General features: G+C 40.7%; 3 protein-coding genes across 4 annotated transcripts in view; all 3 read left to right on the plus strand.

Annotated features, from left to right (window-relative positions):
- Positions 1-7,166, plus strand: part of pparab (peroxisome proliferator-activated receptor alpha b) — a 32,018-nt gene extending 24,852 nt beyond the window's left edge. For both annotated transcript variants that reach the window (XM_056387397.1, XM_056387398.1), the window contains exons 6-7: positions 2,369-2,822; positions 3,024-7,166. In XM_056387397.1, the coding sequence (XP_056243372.1) occupies positions 2,369-2,822; positions 3,024-3,268 (699 nt within the window). In that variant the 3' untranslated portion in view covers positions 3,269-7,166. The remainder of the gene's footprint in view (positions 1-2,368; positions 2,823-3,023) is intronic.
- A 1,057-nt stretch (positions 7,167-8,223) lies between these two features.
- Positions 8,224-15,825, plus strand: yars2 (tyrosyl-tRNA synthetase 2, mitochondrial). Its single transcript, XM_056388024.1, has 5 exons — positions 8,224-10,581; positions 11,676-11,843; positions 13,310-13,465; positions 13,707-13,877; positions 15,435-15,825. Exons 1-5 carry the CDS (start codon positions 9,794-9,796, stop codon positions 15,592-15,594), a joined length of 1,443 nt encoding a protein of 480 aa, XP_056243999.1. The 5' UTR covers positions 8,224-9,793; the 3' UTR covers positions 15,595-15,825.
- A 1,644-nt stretch (positions 15,826-17,469) lies between these two features.
- Positions 17,470-22,192, plus strand: cdkn1bb (cyclin dependent kinase inhibitor 1Bb). Its single transcript, XM_056388025.1, has 3 exons — positions 17,470-18,266; positions 18,562-18,689; positions 20,489-22,192. The coding sequence occupies exons 1-2, from the start codon at positions 17,825-17,827 to the stop codon at positions 18,675-18,677; spliced, it is 558 nt and encodes a 185-aa protein (XP_056244000.1). The 5' UTR covers positions 17,470-17,824; the 3' UTR covers positions 18,678-18,689; positions 20,489-22,192.
- The last annotated feature ends 26 nt before the right edge of the window (positions 22,193-22,218 follow it).

The raw sequence follows: 22,218 nt of genomic DNA on the forward strand, positions 1-22,218 counted from the left end.
TTTAGAGGGGGCAGAGGGAGCATGTGGGTCCTGCAGGCACTGGGAAGCAGTCAGTTGGAAATACACCATGTTGCTTGATCCACCTTTGATTTTAAAGCTTATTCATGGTGCCCCAACAATGAACTTCCCATGAAAATCCTAATGTATCATTTGCAGAGATCGATGTGCAAATTCGAACATGTTACATAACTTTGATTCTGAAATTTGTTTTTATGTATTTAGGAGATATAGCCTATGTTTTAAAATGCTCTAGACACTGTAACAAATAGAGAGTTGTTATAGAAAACTATCGAATGGTTAATCGTCCTTGTAGAAAATGTGTATCCTCTGTGAACATTTTATTAAGGCATCCAGGTAATTCCTGCAATTGAGACAGGAAATTTCCATCAGGATTGACTCATCAGTCTCAATGTCTGGAAGAAACGCTCAGACATAATTGTGTTGGCACTGATTTGTGTGCAGCTAATTTTATTGTCTGACTCAACTGGTTTTGCGGTGGTATGATTCACCTGAACAGTGTACAGCCTTGACAGGATGTTTTTTGTCCCTTTTTATAGAAATAAAAAATAAAAACACAGCTAGAAATGTCGAGCTCTTGCTGCTGCAGTGTACTGTTGATAGAGTATTAGGAAATAAAAGATTGTGTCTTTTAAAAAATATAGCTTTGCTCTCTAAGACTGTGACTAATGATCATTATTGATCATTCAAATCATAACTGAGGGAGGCTATAAATAGTTTTTAGCCATGCTAACGCTGTGGCTCTACGACTGGCAGTGTTGGTCTGTCAGCCATTTGGTTGGTCAACCATTTTGGTCCAGACCGAACACTATTAGACTGCCATTTATATTTTATACAGAAATGAATGTTCTCCAGAGGCAAAGCCTCCGGTGATGTCCTTTTCAAACCAAGGACATTCACATTAGCAATGGCTGTACTTTGTGTTTAGTGCTAATTAGCAAATGCTAGCATGCTACACAAAGCCAATGAACATGGTAAAGATACCTGTTAAAAATCAGCATCTTAGCATTGTAACTGTGAGCATGTGACATTTTCATTTAGTTCAAAGCATCATTGTGCCTCAGTAAAGCCTCACAGAGTTGCTAGCATGGCTGCAGACTCTGATCTTGTCATTTTTAGCTACTTGTAGTTCTCTTGCTTCTCAAAATGCTGTAGCCCTGACAAGGCTAAACAGATCGACTTTGCTTTAACAAATGTGTTGCAGTACATAATCAGCTAACGTGTAGCACTGTCAGTGTAGCATTCCTAGCTCTGCTTTCAGTGTAAACTCTTAATGGCTTATGCATCTATAAGGGTGTCGCTCCTGGGCCAAGGAGAGTAATCATATAAAGCTTTTCAGCACGCTACTCACTGAAGTCTTTTCTGAGGTTATTGTAAGAACAGGATGATGATTGGGGCTTCTTTGCTTCCGCAGGATCACATAGCATCAATTCGGGCTGTTAGCCCAAAAAGAAGCACAGTGTATCCTTTAGAAAAACTCCACTTATTTACTCAAGGTACACAGTGTGCATGTGCAGGAAGTCTGTGTCAGTAGTTTTGGTGCAACTTTGCTTCAAAGCATTTTGAAACTAAGATTAATACTTCACGAAAAATATTTAGATTAAGTATTGTAAACAATCTGGCACAAGTTACCTGATAATTAAATGCTGTGTTGACCGAGAAGCGCCACGAATTCAGGCAGCTCGCCGTCACGAGCCTCATACCTTCCCTTGCTGCTGTTGACCACAATTAGCACAGCGTTCATGAGTCAGAGCTGTGATATGATGAGCAGCAGCAGGTGTAGCTGCTCATCAGATGCTGGAACAGTGACACAGCTTAAAGCGCCTATTAGCTAGAATCAATCACTGCCATTCAGAGCTGCCTACATTTACACACCTGTGTCTCTACAATGACATTATCAGCATTTTGGACACAACTTTTTTTTATTATGAAGGCGTACTTTGTCAACTGTGGCATCGTTTCAAATGAACTTTGTTCTTTATTTCTAGAGAATTTGTTTACACCTGAAACTTTTGTTTTGAGTGTTAAGAGTGACATCTATAATTATAGCTGCAGGGTCAAGGAGAGTAATTTTGTCATTGTGGAAATATTCGAGTGTCAATAAGGGCTCTGGGCTTAGCTTCTCCTTCCAGTAAAGATTATGTGTAAACACCACAGTCACTAGAGTTTTTCATTGCTGTTTCAGCTTTTTCCATATTTATGTAGTTAAGTCAGGTCAGATTTATTTATGTAGGCGAAAATCACAGTACACACTGTACCGACTGTGTGTTGCCTTTCAATTAGAAACACATTTTTATCCATAGTTTACACACAGGGCTTATGAGAGTGTCTCTTTCTCCACTGTCCACAGCCTTTCGTCATCCACGACATGGAGACCCTCCAGCTGGCAGAGCAGACGCTGGTGGCCAAGATGGTCGGCTCTGCGGGAGTGCTGAAGGACAGGGAGGCAGAGGTTCGGATTTTCCACTGCTGCCAGTGCACATCGGTGGAAACCGTCACGGAGCTCACAGAGTTTGCAAAGTCCGTCCCCGGGTTCTCGAGCCTGGACCTCAACGATCAGGTGACTCTTTTGAAATATGGAGTGTACGAGGCTCTCTTCGCCATGCTCGCCTCCAGTATGAACAAGGACGGGCTCCTTGTAGCGTACGGCTCGGGCTTCATCACCCGGGAATTCCTCAAGAGCCTGCGGCGTCCCTTCAGTGATATGATGGAGCCAAAGTTCCAGTTTGCCATGAAGTTTAACGCGCTAGAGCTGGACGACAGTGACCTGGCTCTGTTTGTGGCCGCCATCATCTGCTGTGGAGGTGAGGGTGCAGGAAAAATAACATTGCTTATAATTAAACTATTAATTTGCTGCATGGAATATTACATCCTCTTTTTGCTCTTTGAAAGCTTTTACTCAATTTCATCAAATTAAACTAATTGTAAACTTCAATATTTTATTCTATCAGGAAATTATAGTTAAAGGGTCTCACTCAACTCTATTTTTCCTCTACTACAATTAGACCGACCAGGCCTGGTGAATGTGGCGCACATCGAGCGAATGCAGGAGAGCATTGTGCAGGTGCTACAGCTCCATCTGCTGGCCAATCATCCAGACGACGTTTTCCTCTTCCCCAAGCTGCTGCAGAAACTGGCTGACCTCCGGCAGCTAGTCACCGAGCACGCACAGCTGGTGCAGGAGATCAAAAAGACAGAGGACACGTCGCTGCACCCGCTCCTGCAGGAGATCTACAGAGACATGTACTGAGGATTGTGGATGAATAACCAGGAGAGGCACTCTGCAAACCATCTCCTTTTTTCAGGGACAGAAGAAGAAGAAGAGTCCTCCATAAGCTAGGGTTGAACCACTTAACCCCCCCCTCCCCCCAATGCAGCAAGAGTTAGCCTTGGTCAGAAAAAGAGGCCCAAGCAAGAAGCTAGTGATTCTCTTGTTCTGACACAGTGCTCTCCACTCCATTGTGTGGACCTTCCCAGGCAGAGAAGTCATGTATGCAAAGCTGCAATGTACAGCTGATTGAGCCCCTGCTTAGGCACCAGTGTATGCAATCTCAGACCAAACCTCTCGGATAAAAACACTAAATACTAATTTAAAGTCTGACCTCTGTGTTTATCCCCATCCTGACCCTTAACAAACATGAAGAAAGACAGTGAACTTCATAGTCGTCACTCCAGCAGTACGTTTGAGAGTACATTTTTATACTGATGTCAAAGAGCAAAGAGCCATATACCTTCACAGTTAACAGCACCCAAATGACTTCAGTGGCAGCAGCAACATTAAGACAGTAATGATACAGTTTTCAAGCAAGGCAGCTTCTGCCAAATTGGCTACCAAGAAAGGGTGGTTGTCCGTGCACCAGCCCTCCAGCATGTTTCCTCACCTTTTTATACCCAGAGACACGACCGTCACCAGGCTCCTGAACGTAATCATTTATTTGTACTGTAAGCCTTCGAAGCCATACTCTGTTCGTAAAGATACTGGAAATGATCAACATTTTCTCTCTTCCTAACAAGACAGCATCAAGACTCGGTATGGATGGTCATCACTTATTTCTCAGCTTGTACACAAACTATTCAGGCAGTAGTATTTTTTACACTTCAGTATAAATCAGCAAAATTTGAAGTTTTTGCAGACTGAAGTGACCGCAGACGCAGATTCACTGTGTACACGCACCGCAAGCACAGACACGCCTGTGATATGTTAATGAGACACTATTTTATATCGGACCTCTGTTGAATGCCTTTCTCACAAAACACATGCACAGACGTTTGGCACTCCATCCTGTTTTGTGTCCTGGTATTCAAGGGCTAAGACCAAGATAAACCGCATTACGACCTTAATACGGGCAGACTTAGGGTGGATTTGCTGGAAATGAATTCATCTGTTTCTTAATTTCTCACTCACTGAGGCCCTGTTCCTCAAAATTACATCTCATTATTTTTTTTCTCGCAATTAGTCATGCTGTCTCTCTCCTCGCTCTCCTGTCAGTACTTCTGCCTTCTGTTGTGTTTCACGGACTGTGTTCGGTCCCATTAACACATGCAGTAGGTTAAGATTCAGGGGTCTTATGCACACATTTTTTTATGAGATGGCAAATGACAAGCATTTTTTTTTTCTTCAAAGGAGAAAATCAGAATGCTACAGCCTCACAGATTAAACCAAGACTTTGACAATTAGAGGTTTTTTCATCATCAGAAACCCTCAATTTGAGTGAAAAGGATTCTGTGTTGGTCAAACGGTCAAACCAAACACAAGCATGTGGCCATCTGCACTTACGACATTTTTCACAATTACATAATTATATAGTGATGGATGAAGACCAAATACGTTTCCATGTGGCATCATTTAGATGTTTTTGTCCGTTATCTGTTATGATGTGAAAATGCCACTCCTGTATTTTATTATCATACTGCCTTTTATAAAAAGAAAGAAAAAATGAACATGCGACACAGAAGACCTACAGTAAAGGAATGCTGATGATGAAAACATGCATGTCTCATAGTTTGCGTAATATATATGTGGATCTGAGCGAGAATGCCCCCCTCCCTCCCTCCCACCCCTCCCATCTGCTTATCCAACCAAAATCTAAAATCATCATGAACTGACTGAAAGTCAGTCATGAGAAATGGACTTTGTGTTAATAATTACATCCCATTGTATAAATAGAGTGAACTGTACATAGCTGAAATGATCGCACCGACTACCCCGCCCCAACTTTTAACTCTTGAGGTATACAAGGTACTATGATGATCAACTTTTGTATTCCTCTGTTTGGTGAAAAAAACAACTTTTAAATGTTTGAAATTCTACAGCAAGTGTAGTTATGTACTGTATGTTCTATTTTTTTTTTTTTTTTTTTTGCTTAAATGCCACATAATTGTGTTTTAATTGTATTGGATCATATTTTTATACTAAAGTATATATGTATGACTAAATCAGATCATTGTTTATTTGAAATGGCACAATTGAAGAGTGCAGTGTAAATAGATTAGAGGGTTAATAAGGCAACTGGTCATCTGAATATCCGTAGATCTGAATCCGATCGGGGACATTCCTTTTGTTCGTTTGCTGTTTTGTAGAAAGAGAACCATCACGTCTACAATATGCGTTCGGTTTCATTTCCCCTGTACTTCATTTATCTGACAAACCATGCTCTTATGAAGCATACAAGGGCTGTGCAGGGCCATGGTAGCTCATAAAACTTGACCTCCATGATCTCTGAATACAATGAAAACTACACTTATCATTTGAAAGGTTGAGCTACTCAGCACTGATCATACAATACTGCTCTCCTCTTTTTATACTCTCTTCTCAGGTTGCACATTAAAAAAGAAACGAGTGGGGTAATTAACATATGCACAGAATTTCATCATTATCAGTTGAACAAACCAACCTTTATTTTTATTTTTTTTGTTCACACACCTCCTCTGGTCAAATAGACACAGTGAATGCACTCATAATGCTATTTCAGTAAAGAAGATGCAGTAATGAAAATGCAGTATATATTATTGTATAATCCTGTTTTGTCACGCTTCGTGTCTGACTTTTCTCTCCTCACTCGCTGCTATATTGTACTAACTCACCTAACATTTCTTATGCCATGAGTAGATTACGAACTCTTCAAGCTGCCTCTTACATATTATTATCTTCGCACAGAATGTCAGTCCCACATGCAGAATTCACTGAACGCAGCTCGGGGTTTATTTTCCGCTCGCAGACTCCTGGGGACTTGGGTGTTCCCTGGTATGCTTGGGGGATTAGCCACAAACAATCTGTGCCTTAGCGTGTGCCCATGCCATACAACACGAGAGATTCATAAAAAATAAAAAAAATAAATAAAAAACTTGACTTGTGCACACACACACTTTCAGAATTGTAAACTGTTGGTGTCCTCAGCTAGATTTAGCTGTTGGCGACACACTAGGGCCACGCAGAGAGGAAATGATGTCACAGCAGATTTAGGAAAATATCCTATGGAAACTACAGTGAGAAAGAGGCTCAAAAGTGCTATTGAAGCTTCATTTGACAGTAACAGCGAAGGATTTGCTTTAATAAAAGGCAAAAAGCTGAACAGAAAATGGTTGAAACCCTAGAGCCAGGCCCTGGAGGAGAAGTCATGTAAATTTGTGATGTCTGCTTTCCCTTAGGAATGTCTGTTTTGTGTTGAATTGACAAGGGACTTTTTAACTCGTATCAGGGAAACCTAGTCTTCCTTTGGTGAACTAGCTCAGGACATAGAAAGGTACTGTTCTTCCTCCTTGCTCTATCTGTCTCTCTTATTCCCTCTGGAATAAGTTTATTAGTGCTCTGCCTTACAGCACATAAACACCAACAACAATATTGATTAATATTACCTTAATTTTATTTTCCAAAACTGACAGAAAAAAAAAATATATATACTACCAGGGGGGCAGCAGTCATAAGAATTAGATATTTGATTGATTTTTTTTTTTCTTCCTGGAGTTTGTTTTCGTGGATATAGTGTCATGCAAAGAGACAACAGAGACTGTCTTTGGATGTGTTGTTAATGTGTACTGTGGCTTGGTAACAAATACTGTAAATGTTTGATGAATGTATATCTAGTCATTTAAACAATGAAACAAGTTGACATTGAATGGATTTCAAAATAAAATGATTTTAAAATCCACTATGTTCCGTATGTTTGTTTTAATAAGTTAATATCATTTCCATTTTCCTGCACCAGCTGAACTAGGTTTCTATGGTTGTTTCCATAGATGTGTCTTTGCCAGACTAAAATTTCCACAGACTCAAATACATCTAGAAACATATTAAAATGCAGTTATCCGTCATGTAAACTGAACCTGATGCAAGGGCTCCATCTATTGGTCTGCAGTCAATCCTGCAACTGGAGTATATTGACTGTACAATGTAGTGAAGTGCACATACTGCATTTTGGTTCAGTGATTTATTTTTATAGTCATCACAGCAGGTCTACAGTGTTGATGCCAGAAGATCCCACTGTTTTGTGCTAAAAGGGAACAAGGACTGTCACAGCCTGTAATTATATTACATTGCTGTTATGTCAGTTGATGAGTGGCAGAAATTAATTTTAATTAATTACGTGGGAGGGGGGGGGCTATTGCATATGTGCATAAGGCAGTGCAGCATGGCATCTCAAACATTTTCCAAGGCAAACAAGAAGAAGACCCCAAACAGATTTACATTAGTCCATAATGATGTTAATAAACAAACACCTATACATATCTCAAATCTATAGTGTTTTTTTTTTTTGTGTGGGTGTGTGGGTCCAGATTTGCATAAGATATTCTTAAAAGTATAATCTTGACACAGGGACCATCTTGAAGGCAGGGCTCCAAATAAGGTATTTTAACACAACCCATATTAAGGCCCTTGTTCTGTCATATATAGTCAGCTGCTTTAGTGTTGCATGACCATGACTGGATTACCAACTGGGCGATGCAAACTGCTCCTGGGCCCCAGGCTAAATGTGTGTATGGCTTCTGCATATATAAATCTGTTTAACTTCATACATACACAATGCACAGAGAGACAGTGGTGTTGGCACAGGGTGTCAAAAAGGACCCACAGCTAACTCCCATAAAGTGGGTTAATCAGGCATGTGCTCACGCTACCATTCAGAAGTTTGGGGTCACCCAGACAATTTTGTGTTTTCCATGAAAAGTCACACTTTTATTTATCAGATGAGTTGCAAAATGAATAGAAAATATAGTCAAGACATTGACAAGGTTAGAAATATTGATTTTTATTTGAAATAATAATTTTCTCCTTCAAACTTTGCTTTCGTCAAAGAATGCTCCATTTGCAGCAATTACAGCATTGCAGACCTTTTAGATTCTAGCTGTTAATTTGTTGACGTAATCTGGAGAAATTTCACCCCACGCTTCCAGAAGCCCCTCCCACAAGTTGGATTGGCTTGATGGGCACTTCTTGCGTACCATACGGTCAAGCTGCTCCGTAAAACAGCTCAATGGGGTTGAGATCTGGTGACTGCGGTGGCCACTCCATTACAGATAGAATACCAGCTGCCTGCTTCTTCCCCAAATAGATCTTGCATAGTTTGGAGGTGTGCTTTGGGTCATTGTCCTGTTGTAGGAGGAAATTGGCTCCAATCAAGCGCTGTCCACAGGGTATTGCATGGCGTTGCAAAATGGAGTGATAGCCTTCCTTATTCAAAATCCCTTTTACCTTGTACAAATCTCCCACTTCACCAGCACCAAAGCAACCCCAGACCATCACATTACCTCCACCACGCTTGACAGATGGCGTCAGGCACTCTTCCAGCATCTTTTCAGTTGTTCTGCGTCTCACAAATGTTCTTCTGTGTGATCCAAACACCTTAAACTTCGATTTGTCTGTCCATAACACTTTTTTCCAATCTTCCTCTGTCCAATGTCTGTGTTCTTTTGCCCATTTTAATCTTTTCCTTTTATTGGCCATTTCTCAAACTAGAGACTCTAATGTACTTGTCCTCTTGCTCAGTTGTGCAGCGGGGCCTCCCACTTCTCTTTCTACTCTGGTTAGAGCCTGTTTGTGCTGTTCTCTGAAGGGAGTAGTAAACACCGTTGTAGGAAATCTTCTGTTTCTTGGCAGTTTCTCGCATGGAATAGCTTTAATTTCTAAGAACAAGAATAGACTGTCGAGTTTCACATGAAAGTTCTCTTTTTCTGGCCATTTTGAGAGTTTAATCGAACCCACAAATGTGATGCTCCAGATTCTCAACTAGCTCAAAGGAAGGTCAGTATTATAGCTTCTCTAACCAGCAAAACTGTTTTAAGCTGTGCTAACATAATTGCACAAGGGGTTTCGAGGGTTTTCTAATCATCCATTAGCCTTCTAACGCAATCAGCAAACACAATGTACCATTAGAACTGGAGTGATGGTTGCTGGAAATGGGCCTCTATACACCTATGTAGATATTGCATTAAAAACCAGACGTTTGTAGCTAGAATAGTCATTTACCACATTAACAATGTATAGAGTGTATTTCTGATTAATTTAATGTTATCTTCATTGAAAAAACAGTGCTTTTCTTTCAGAAATAAGGAAATTTCTAAGTGACCCCAAACTTTTGAACGGTAGTGTATATACCTGCCTGAGGTTCTAGGGCCCCAGGGCAGGTGCCCGCTTTGCCCCGTTCATCCTTTTTCATTGGGGTTAGGAAAGTCTGCAACCAAAAGGCCACCTTCTTCTTTGAGGACCAGTGCACTAGAGGGCGCTCTGCTCCAAACTCACTATCCATGCCTCCTGTGTCTGCTTGTCACATTGTCCAACATGGCTGCGTCCATGGTAAGGACTTGCCGTTTTGTATGGCGGCATGGGTCCTGTATTCTCCTCAGGCCAACGAGTCTTTACCTCAGCCTCAGGTGTAAATTTCACTGTTCTTCCACTGCACATAACGGACTGCTCTTCTCTCTGAATAAACGCGGTGTTCTGAAGGACTCTTTCCCAGAAAACGCAGCTCAGGACCGGCTACCTCAGCTGCTCCAGTCCGGTGCTCAGACTGTATACTGCGGCTTTGATCCCACGGCCGACAGCCTCCATGTGGGCAACTTGCTCGCTATCATCGGCCTGCTGCACTTCCGCAGCGCCGGGCATCATGTCCTCGCTGTGCTCGGAGGGGCCACGGCACAAATCGGGGACCCGAGCGGAAAGACGAGCGAGAGGGAGCGGATGGCCGCGGACGCCGCGGAGGCGAACACCCACAGCATCAGGGAGAGCATCCAGAGGATTTTCACCAACCACGAACTGCAATTTCACGACAGCTCCAGAAAGCTGGGTACTGTGACCGTACTGAACAACCTGAGCTGGTACAAGGACTGGGGCGTCGTGGCCTTCCTGTCGGAGGCCGGCAGGCACTTCAGGATGGGCACCATGCTCAGCCGCCACAGCGTGCAGTCCAGGCTGAAGAGCGCAGACGGTATGAGCCTGACAGAGTTCACCTACCAGGTGTTCCAAGCTTATGACTTCTACCACCTGAACCAAATATACGGCTGCAAGATTCAGCTCGGAGGCACCGACCAGCTGGGCAACTTGATGTCTGGCCATGAATACATTCACAAGTAAATGTCCGTCCTACTTAAAAAAAAAAAAAAAAGAGTGCAACGCCTTACTGCAGCAGCTGTTTTGTATGGAGAGAGAGCTTGGTTCCAAACCTCGTTGAAAATTCTGTTAATTTAACATCTCATCGACCCTTAGTAAATTTACACACAGCAGAAAATGTGATGAACTATATTATGTGGTTTGTTAGGAGTCACCCTTCAATTCTGCATACTTCCAATCCACTGAAGGAGCATTTTATTTTACTAGGTGAGCTGCTGTTCACACAGCGCAAGCTCATAACAGCTACCACCTGAACCAGCTGTATGGTTGCAAGATTCACCTCAGAGGCACCAACCAGCCTGGCACATGTGATGTCTGGCCACGAGTCCATTCACAAGTAAATGTCCATCCTACTCAAAAAGGCTATAACAAAGTTCTCTCTTCTGTACGGAGAGATACGTCTGTACCAGACCCCATTGAAAATTCTGTTAATTTATTATTTCAGCCATCTCTGGTAAATGCACACACCAGAAAATGCAACTAAATGTCTTGTGTGAATTGATAAGAGCCAAGCTTCTATTCTGCATACTTCTAATTCCCCAAGCAACTATTAATGTAGGTTTTTTTATTTTTTTATTTTTTTTTAATAATAAGACAACCCTTTAAAAGCACTCAATTTAGATTGATTCCTTTGCTTACAGTTGCCATATTATAGCTACCAAGGGGGACACTATTTTATCTATCTATCACAATATTAATGAATGTTTTTTTGAGATTAAACAAAGTATGGCAAATATATACTAAATCCTTTTTATTTTTCATACGGTGAACTGTGTTTTATTGTGCAGATCAGACAAAACTTGTCACATGAAAAACAAAAACTTTAGTTGCACATTTTTTGTTTTCATTTGACATCATAAATTTGTAATACAGTAACACAACATGATCTTATAATCTCTATTGGATTCTACTTAAAGTTTAATTATTACTCCATGTTATGATGATGTATATGCAGAAAAGGCACCAGCAGTTCAACAGTGTGAACCAATCCACTTGTGTGTTTTGATATACCCAAACTAGACTTGTAACACTTGAAATCCTGGTATCTCTCCAGAATGAGCGGTGAGGAGGTGTACGGCCTGACCATCCCCCTGGTGACCAGCTCTGTCGGGGACAAGCTGGGGAAGACAGCAGGCAACGCAGTGTGGCTCAACAGAGACAAGACATCACCCTTTGAACTCTACCAGTTCTTTCTCAGGCAGCCTGACAGCAGTGTGGAACGGTACGTGAAGATATAGGCGTTTGTAAGATCTGAAAGCATCTCATATATAGGTGCTTGTAGGACCCGTCACCTAGTTTGGATGGTTTAGTCTGGTTGAGTCAACATATTGTAAATATACAGTGGCTTCAGAAAGTATTCAGACCACTTCACTATTTGCACACTTTATTGTGTTGTAGATTTCATTGTAAATGGATACATTTGCAATTTTTGCTCTTCAATCTGCAGCCAATAATCCACAATGACAAAGTGAAAACATGATTTTAGAATTCTTTTTCAGATTTTTTTTAAAACTCAGTCTTCACCTGGGCCGCTCAAGGTCAGTCATAGACTTGTCTCGGAGCCACTGTTTTCTTGGCTGTATGCTTCAGGTCATTGTTGGGTTGAAAGGTGAACCTTCGCCCCAGTCTCAGGTCATGTGCATTTGGAGCGGGTTTTCTTCAAGAACCTCTCTGTATTTGGCTGCATTCATCCTCCCTCAATTCAGACGAGTCTCCCCATCTCTACTGCTGAGAAGGTCCCCGTAGCTTGATGCTGCCACCGCCATGCTTCACTGTAGACCTCCCTACAGCCAGGTGATGAGCGGTGCTAGGTGTTCACCAGACATAGTGCTTGGAGTTCTGCCCAGACACTTTAATTTTTGTCTCATCAGACCAGATTGTATTTTTTCTGGTCTCAGAGTGTTTGAAATGCTGTTTGGCAAACACCAAATGAGCTGTTATGTACCCTTAACTCAAAGTGGCCTCCGAATAGCCACTCTACTATGACGACCTGATCGATGCAGTGTTGCTGAAGTGGTCGTCCTTCCAGCGGGTTCAGAGGACTTCTATAGCTCTGTTACAGTGACTGTTGGGTTCTTGTCACCTCCCTGACTAAGGCCCATCTCCCTCAGACAGTCAACTCCTGGTTCCAAACTTCTTCCATTTCACAATTATTGAAGCCAAGGTTTAGAAATGGGTGTATACCCTTACTCTGATCTGTGCCTTGCCACAAAATTTTATGGTCTTGCTGTTCTTGGACTTCATGGCTTAGTTTTTGTCCTGACATGTAGTTTGAATTGTGGGATCTTCTCCACACAGATGTGTGCCTTTTGAAATTATTGCCAAACAACTCAATTTGCCTCAAGGCGACTCCAGTCAAGTTCTAGACACATTTCAAGGAAGATTAAAGCAAACAGGATTGATGAGGAGTGCCACAGCATGGTCTGAATGATTTTGAAAAATGGAAGATTTCGGTTTTTTATTTTGAATAAATTTACAGCAAATTTTAAAAATGTGTTTTCAGTTTGTCATAATGGGTTATTGAGTGTGTAGACTGGTTGGCATAAATGGCAGTTTTATCCACTTAAATTTAAATATATATCACAAAGTGTTTACAAAATTAAGGGGTTTGAATACTTTCTGATGCCACTGTAGGTTCTCTCTGCACTGTAACAGGAGGCTGAGGTATGATGTGTCATCTTCTCACAGGTACCTGAAGCTGTTCACCTTCCTGCCTCTGGCGGAAGTGGAGAGGCTGATGGAGCAGCAGAGAGAGGATCCAGGAAAACGCCTTGCACATAAGCGTCTGGCTGCAGAAGTGACGAAACTGGTGCATGGAAAGGAGGGCCTCGAAAGTGCTAAGAGGTCAGAACGGACTGTATGTGTGTTTGAATGTTTTATTTAATCCTCTTTTATTCAATACAATTGTTCTTGAACATTTCTTACAGGTATACACGTTATTTTTTTTTTATTTAAGTCAGACACCAAACCCGTAACCTCCACCAGGGTCACTGTTCTGTAACGGCCCGTGACCTCTGACCTCATTGCAGCGGGGACAATTTACCTATTTAGAGAAGAAAAGTCACATTTAATATTATCACTGCAGATGTACCAACGCACTGTACCACAGCAGCGTGCAGGCCTTGGAGGAAATGAGTGACGAGGAACTTCAGGAGCTCTTCAGGGAGGCTCCCTTCCATGAGCTGCTGCTGGAGCCGGGGACCACTGTGATAGACACCTGCCGCAGAGTCAACGCAATCCCAGAGGGACCCAGAGGGTAGGCACCCCAATCCTGCTTTCCTCAAATCCTAGTCCAGGGTGCAAACTACCAGTAGTTAATATAAATAATTTATGAAAACATTACACAAAAATATTAACCTGTAAATTAGTGAATTAAAGTTAAAGGGTCAGTCCGCTTAAATCACAGAGACATTTCCCTTTTTTGTTCTGTGTAGCCATGCACATAGTTTTCATTGTGACTATTTATCCAAAAAAAAAAAAAAAAAGTAGTTCCAAAGAGTGTGTTGACAGCATATTCTGTGGTTTCAGTGTCAGTGTCATTATTTCTGGAGACAGATGTTGCTGTTGAACTTTTTAATTTGATTGTTTGTCACTTTCTGATCCACAAATGGAATTCAGTGCACCTGCACTGTATTTGGCTGGCAGCGCCTGGGCAAGTACAAACAAGATTTATATATGATATGATATAAAGATCGACCCGTTTAATCATCATATCTTAAGAAAAAAAAAAGAAAAAAAAAGTCAAATTGTTCATCACCTTTCAAGAGCCCATGATGACGTGTTTCCAAATTGCATTTTTGTTCAAAGAACAGTCCAAATATTCAGCTTAGATCGATACAAATCAAAAGAAACTTATAGATTCAAAATATATATAATAAAATTAACAGCAATAATGACAATAATAAGATAAGAGCAAAAAATGTGAGAATGTAATGTGTGTGCAAAATGAGCAAAACAAATAAGACATTAATACATGGACAGTAGTACATGGAAAGATGGTTAAAAACAGAACTTAAATGGTCTTTTGAACATCTTTTTTTTAAGATTTTATACAGTTCTTTGCCAAATGGAGAAAATCATTCCATAATTTGATACCCCTAAATCTTATTGAAAATTGACCTCTGCAAGTGAGAAATTTGGGAAGATGAAAATCATAAGATTGACGAGTTTGAATAAGAATGGACCTGTGAGTTTACCTTAAAGTACGTTTTGAAATGCTCAGGAATATTCCCTTTGATTGAATATATCTTATAAATAAAAACACATATTTGAAAAATGTTGATATCACAAATGGTAAGAATCTGTAGTTTCTGAAATAAAGGAGCGAATGAGATGTGTGATTCTGAGTAGTAGCTCAGAATAGCAGCAAAAGTACTTGCCCAAACTATATAACAAAATGAAAGATGGGGATAAATTACATTATAATAAAGAGTAAGGAGGTGCATCAATGTTTCCTCATTAAGTAACATTTTTCTGAGTATGTCATACATGGGGTATTGCAATGCATGATTAGTCAATAACCACAAATTGATTGATAATATAATTTTGGCGGTTAGATTAATCCTTTATGCCATTTATTTTCTAGTGAGCACTTTACACTGTGATCTGTCAGATGTGTGATGCACTGCAGTTTTTATACTTGTTAGAATTGACATAATTTACGTCCATGCTTAGTTAGGCTCTACGCTTCAATCCAGTGTGTGTGTGTGTGTCTGTGTGTGTGTGTGTGTGTGTGTGTGTGTGTGTGTGTGTGTGTGTGTGTTTAAAGATGGATGGCCCTGCTCTAACTGTCAGTGTGAACCTTTGTGTGCAGGTATCGGATGGTTGTGGACGGAGCAGTGTGGATCAACCACAGTCGGACAGACAAACCAGATCAAGTACTGATCCCCAAACTCCACATCCTGTCTAATGGACTTACCTTGCTCAGAGTTGGCAAGAAGAACTTCTACATCATCAAGTGGCTCAGTCTCTGAGGTCGTTTGCTTTCACAAGGGACCAGGTTACTGTAATGGACTGACGGGGAAGGTAGGCGACTACACCTCAGCAGGGTCAGTGAGGAGACACGGATGGACTGATATTTTGGTACATAGTAGGTTTAGGTGTGGCCTAAACCCTTAATGATTGCCTGTGGTTGTCATATAAATATGTTTATGTACAGATGTGACATTTATCAAAAGCTAAGATATTAAAAACATTTGATATAACGGTTGTTTCTTGTTGACTTTGTACTACAGACATCTTGCAAAGCAGACACTAGGGGGCAGCATTGCCCCAGTCATAATGGTGGAGTTGCATGCCGCCACAGCTGCACCACTTAGCCTGCTGTGACCCCATAGGTAAATAATTGCTAACAGTAAAATTAAATTGCATAATTTCTCACAAACAGGTTATTGTTCTATTTTAAGCGAATCGTGTTTCTTTCAATTTGATGTGAACACAAGGCCAACATCTGTTTTACTGTGGCTGTTTTGTTTTTTTTCTGCACTGTGGTGGTGAGTGTAAACTGTACCAAAAGAAAAGCAAGAGGTTTTAGATCAGTTCAAAAACAAACAATTTTTGGATGAAGATTATTTTTAGATTCCATATTTTTTATATTCACATTATGGGAATCATTTTTGAAGAAAGGCTTTAGATTTTCCCATAAATAACAAAGTTTTCACTGTGGTGTAACTAACAATTTCTAACTTTTAGCATGCATGGCCTTTGTCTGTCATTCTTTGGTTTTTCATTTTAGGTTTTTGTCCTTTTGCATTTGGAGACTCCTGAATGTGGAGATGTGCGTGGCTTTTTAGTCCTTTTTTATCTGTTCTTCTTTTTATGCTGGGGGCCGGTGGAGATGAGGACAGGGTCTGGTGTGTGCTGACCTTGACTTACCCCACTCAGCTCCAGATTATTGGTGGAAACACCATGTCATGAAGATACACTTTTACTCTTTTTGTAGATTTTTTTTTTTTTTTTTTTTCCCCTCTATTGTTAATCATTTGATAGTTTCACACTTTGCGGGGTGTAGAGCTACTCTAGCAGAGGACCCACACCTTGAAGCTTCAGCCTATGTATTTTCAGAAATGTCATCTCTTTTAAGGTGGAATGCTTACAAGCAATTCAATTTTAACAGATAGTTTAAAAATAACTCCACAACTTATTTTTCCAAATCTCACGGACTTGATTCACTTCATTTGATTTTGAATTTCTTATACAAATATCTATTTTATGAATTGTAAATGTCTAAAATATAGGCCTAAGTGGTTTGAGGTCAAAAAAACAAAAGAGAAAAAAAGCGTGCTGTAAATGGAGGAGAGGTAGTGGGGTCATGCAAATTTAAAACATTGTCATTTGTCAAACTAAACCCTGAAGTTGAGTCTTATTTTTGTTATTAGGGGGCTGTTTATTTATACTGCATTATACATGCCCCCCCCAATTAATGTTTAAATTTATCAGCAACTTTCATAGCTACCCAGAATTATCTTCTTTTTTTTTTATCATTTTGTAACTGAAATGGCAACAAATGATGAGTTAACCAATGCCAACATATTTCCTTATTGTAAGAAAAATAATAAAATGTATTTGTTTTTGAAAAATGCTTACTCAGACAATAATTAAACAAAAGCGAATTGAAACGTTATGGAGACATGCTAAAAGTAGCAATTTTCATTTGTAATGTTGTTGTTGCCAAAGCAGTCTTGATTTGAAGAAAAACCTGGATTTTGTGTTTTATGAAGTCGTGCCTGGATGTTGCAGCCTGTTGCAACTGGCTGGTCCACCTTAAAAAAGTGGGCGGGCTTAGGCGCTTTGACCAATGAGCGGCCTTCTCCACATTTAAATAGCTCTGTGTGTCAATCATCCCCCCCACCCCCCCTAAAGTCAAGCTCCCCTCTCAATCCCAAGTACATCTCTCAATCGCCATATTGGGTACTGAGAAGGTTTGTCTGCAGTTTCTCTCACTACGGGACGAAATTGACAGAGAGGCTTCAGTTCCTGTGCACTTTGTTTTGATGATCCGCGGAGACCACTGCCGGCTTCACGACACCGCGGCCGTTACCGTCTCCAGCTCGACGTATGCATGGCATAAGTCATTTCACGCTTGTTTTGGATCTTGCTCAGCGACGAGGAGATAACCTGTTGTTTTTGAGCGGTGTGTTTTTCTTGTGAAAACTGGACGCTCCCGGCTGTTTGAGAAATTGTGTCTTTTCTTCGGGGGGGAAAATGTCAGATGTTCGACTTTCAAACGGGAGCCCGACGCTGGAGCGGACGGACCCCCGTGTGTCGGATCACCCGAAACCGTCAGCTTGCAGGAGCCTCTTCGGCTTCGTGGATCACGAAGAGTTAAAGAAGGATTTAAAGGGACATTTGCGGGAGATGGAAGAGACTGCCTCCGCCAAGTGGGGCTTCGACTTCGCCAATCACACGCCGCTGGCCAACGACAGGCTCCAGTGGGAATTAGTGGATCGCAGAGACGTCCCGGATTTCTACCACCGGCCGCACCGGAGGGAGAAGGGCGTCTGCTCCGCTGGGAATAACAATGTGGATCTAAATGGGAATCATAACTGTGTTGTGGTAGCTCCGAGCGATGACACCGACAGGTCTGAGGCGCAGATGGAGTGCACGGAGCAGTGCACCGGGCTGAGGAAAAGACCTGCACGTCACGGTACTAAATGAAGCAGAATTATCTCCGTTTTCACCCGAATGCATTTGTGTGTAATAACAGGTAGCCAGGCTGGGGCGTACACATCCATCACACTGGTGGTATTTCACTCGCCAGGCTACAGTGCACCGAAAATACATTTTAATACGCTGTTTAAAAAAAAAATAAAATAAAAAAACATAATTAAGAATTTGCCTCTTAGGGCAGACATGCTACATGACAGTTAAATGGGATATAATTTTTTTTCCATCTGTTTCTCTCGGTAGTTTTTTACTGACGGTAAACTTTACTTTTGCAGACCCCTCGGCCCAAAATAAGAGGTCACACACCAGCTCAGATGAGGTTAGTTGTCCAAGTCTGAGCCACTCTGCAGAACACACACCCAGAAAGACCAGCCCCAAGAGACAAACGTGAGGACCACAAACGGTAAGGAACTTTTTTTTTAATTGACATAACTTTAAAAAATAATTTAAAAAAAAAATGATGGGCTTCTGCATGATGTAACTACAGCTGATTGTTTACCAGCGTCAGCTTTGAAAATACAGACTGAATCTCATTCTCCCAGCTGTTGTGTTGCAGTAAATTTGACTTATTGATTGTTATACTATGAGGTGGTGTCCTTACTCCAACCCAAGTGTACTCTAGATAAAATCATAATTTCAATTTAAACAAGTGTGCATCTTTAACAACCAAGATACTTAGTAATGTGCGTGTGTGCACTTGAAAGGTGTTGGTCCCATTCATTGAGCACTAGTACAAATAGTAGTAGCGGGAGTAAAAGCGATTGCCGCAGCTGGTTCACTTCACCAAAGCTCTCAGTTGCACTCAGGCTGGTTTCGATGTACTGTGATCGATGAAACAGGAGTTTAGAGTAAAGACGGGGGGGTGGGGAGGGGGGTGGGACGTGGCTGCACATTTACACCTTTTACTACAACCGCTGCCCGCCACGGCGAAGCCCGAGTTTCCGACTAAACTGTAAACAACAAGTGCTGAACAACAGTGTAGTAGTAACACGTCAGCAGCCACTGCCCTCAGCACGGAGCAGGGACGGGAAGGGGCTGGTCTCTCTCTCTCTCTCTCTCTCTCTCTCTCTCTCTCTCTCTCTCTCTCTCTCTCTCTCTCTCTCTCTCTCTCTCTCTCTCTCTCTCTCTCTCTCTCTCTCTCTCTCTCTCTCTCTCTCTCTCTCTCTCTCTCTCTCTCTCTCTCTCTCTCTCTCTCTCTCTCTCTCTCTCTCTCTCTCTCTCTCTCTCTCTCTCTCTCTCTCTCTCTCTCTCTCTCTCTCTCTCTCTCTCTCCTCTCTCTCTCTCTCTCTCTCTCTCTCTCTCTCTCTCTCTCTCTCTCTCTCTCTCTCTCTCTCTCTCTCTCTCTCTGTGTGCGTGTGAGAGAGTGCTGCTGCTGCACACACTCTGCACACTAATGTTACAACACACACGCACACACACATCTGTCTCTGCCGGTGTAGAGTGTGCAGAAGAGCCGTGCAGGTCTGAAATCAAGTGTGCTTGTTGTTTGCCACGGCGGAGGGGGTGCAGGCATGAAATCTGCATTGTCGTGGCAGCATGGGAACTGTCAAGGCTGCTGGGGAGAATAAACACCACATCATGCCCTTTTAATATATATATTTAATTTGTGGAGAACAGCTGAGTCTTTTTAGGGATGGTAAATATGTCTAGTAAACTCAAAAGATGATGTTTTGATGAAGAAGAAACAGGAGGAGCTTATGGTTCTCTGAAAAATATAACTTTTTTACATGCCATGTAGCTGTTGTTGTTTACCACATGGGAACCACCTTAAAAATTAGATGAATTATTATTACTATAAAATAGGAGACAGTACAAGTGCTGACATAAAATCTCATCTTCTGCTATTATCTGTATGATTTGGTCATTTCAATGAACAAATAAACACTTGCTGCATAAAGTGCTGTTATATACAATAACTATCACTGGAGGAAAAACAACTCACTAGACAATTTGCGATGTGTTTGTGTGTCTCTGTATTGTTGGATAAAGTCTCGATGCTCTCAAGTTGATCCTCTGCTCTTTTGTCAAAACTACCAAAGGACACAGAGCAATATTTTTGTGAAGTGAAACTGTGCACAGATGCTCTGCCCCTCTTAATCCTTTTTGCAAAAAGTTTTCTGCATGCTTCAGGATGCTCAGTGTCGAAAATGTGTCTTAACCTCCTGTGTTTATTCTTTTCTTTTTATCTTATTTGTCCCACAGAGCCGAAGATGTACGTCCCTCCTTTTTTATGTGGGGAAAGCTCAGTGTTGGCCGAATTTTTTTTTTTTTTTTTTTTTTTCATTTTTTTTTCTTTTTTTGGAAGAGGAACTACACAGCATCAGAAACATATCAGCTCTCCTGAAGACGGGGGAGGACGCTGTTGAAGCACTGAATAGAAACACTAAAGTTGTGGCACTCAATTAAAAGTTACTGCCTCTAAAAGCAGTCAATGTAGCAGTGTGCAATTAGGTTTGATTTCCTTTTTTGCTCCTTTTTTTTACTACCTGTGTGTAAATAAATATATATATTATATTATATTTCTCTCCATATGTAGCACATAAGATAACATTATGATTTGAACACAAATCCTTTATGTAAAAAGGTGTGAATTTTGATTTGACTTGAAGAATTGCAGTGTAGTTTGATACATGTTTCCAAAATGCTGTTTTTGTTTTTTTTATTTTTGTTTTTTTATTTTTTTTTTGAAAGGCAGTGTGACTTTGACACAGTCCCTAATTGCTACATGTAAAACAAAAAAAAATCATAGCTTCTTACAGTTTCTTAACAGTGTATCTTCACTCCGTCATCTTCCTAACTCAGCAGTGAAGAACGGTACAAATGTAGCTCATCTGCTTTGTTTTTTTTTGTTTTTTTTTTGTTTTTCCTTCCTCTGGTCATTTCAGTGTCACCAAGTGCAGGTTCCATTTCCCCAGGAAATTGACACAGGGAAAAAAAATATATATTTCTATTAGAGCGATTTGCAGAAAGTCCTATTTATTTTTGTGGTAGGTGCTTTTTTAGCATCAGTTGAAATCTGGAATGTGATATGGGTTTTTTTTTTTTTTTCTCAAGTACTCCTGCACACCTCAGCCACATTGTAATGGTGTGTTTGATTTCCCTTGGAGTTGTGAGGTACTCAAGATATTGAAGGACAAAGACCGTACAAGCTGCACAAGTTGTGTTGTAAAGTCATCATTTCCTTTGACTGTATTCCTATTGTTTCATCAGCCTTACTGCTCTTCAGAGAGGAGATTTTTTTTTTTTTTTTTTTTTTTTTTTTTTTATATAAGGGTTGAATGTCCTACAATACCAAATACATGGTTGCTTCAGTATGGTTGCCAACACTGCCTGTGCTTCTCAGCTGACTTCACATTGTATTACTTTGTGATAACCTAGACTTAAATTTCCATTGATGTTTGTACTTTCTTTTTTTTTTTTTTTTTTTTTTTTTTTTTCCACCAATGTTGTTAGCCTGCTGACGATGCAAATGTGAGCATCTAAAAGCTTCCCTTTATTTGCCTAAAGTGTGGGTTATATTCAAAGAGACCAGTGTACACCTGGGTGGAGGGAGAGAACAGCTCTTCTCAGAAATGCAGTCACCATGCCTGTGTATTTGTGTAAATCTTTGCAATGAACCTATGTACATAATTTTGTAAAAACACTGAGAAATTATACTAACTTATTTATGTCAAGCTTTTTTATGTAGAATAAAAAAATGGGTTTTTGATTACGGTTATCCAAAGTGGCATTTACTTTATTATAATTGTCTTATTTTGTAAAAGCATATTTTTGGTAGTTTTTTTTTTTTTTTTTTCTCCTTATCAATAAGGTTGCAAACTGAGCCTGATAAAATATTTGATGTGCATTTTGTAATGTGTGGTTATAAAATGTGTTGCAATCAATTAAAAGAGAAAATTAAATAGGTCTGACTGGTGGTTGCTTTTTACACT

Source organism: Seriola aureovittata, chromosome 10 (genome assembly GCF_021018895.1).
Source record: "Seriola aureovittata isolate HTS-2021-v1 ecotype China chromosome 10, ASM2101889v1, whole genome shotgun sequence".
NCBI lineage: Eukaryota > Metazoa > Chordata > Actinopteri > Carangiformes > Carangidae > Seriola > Seriola aureovittata.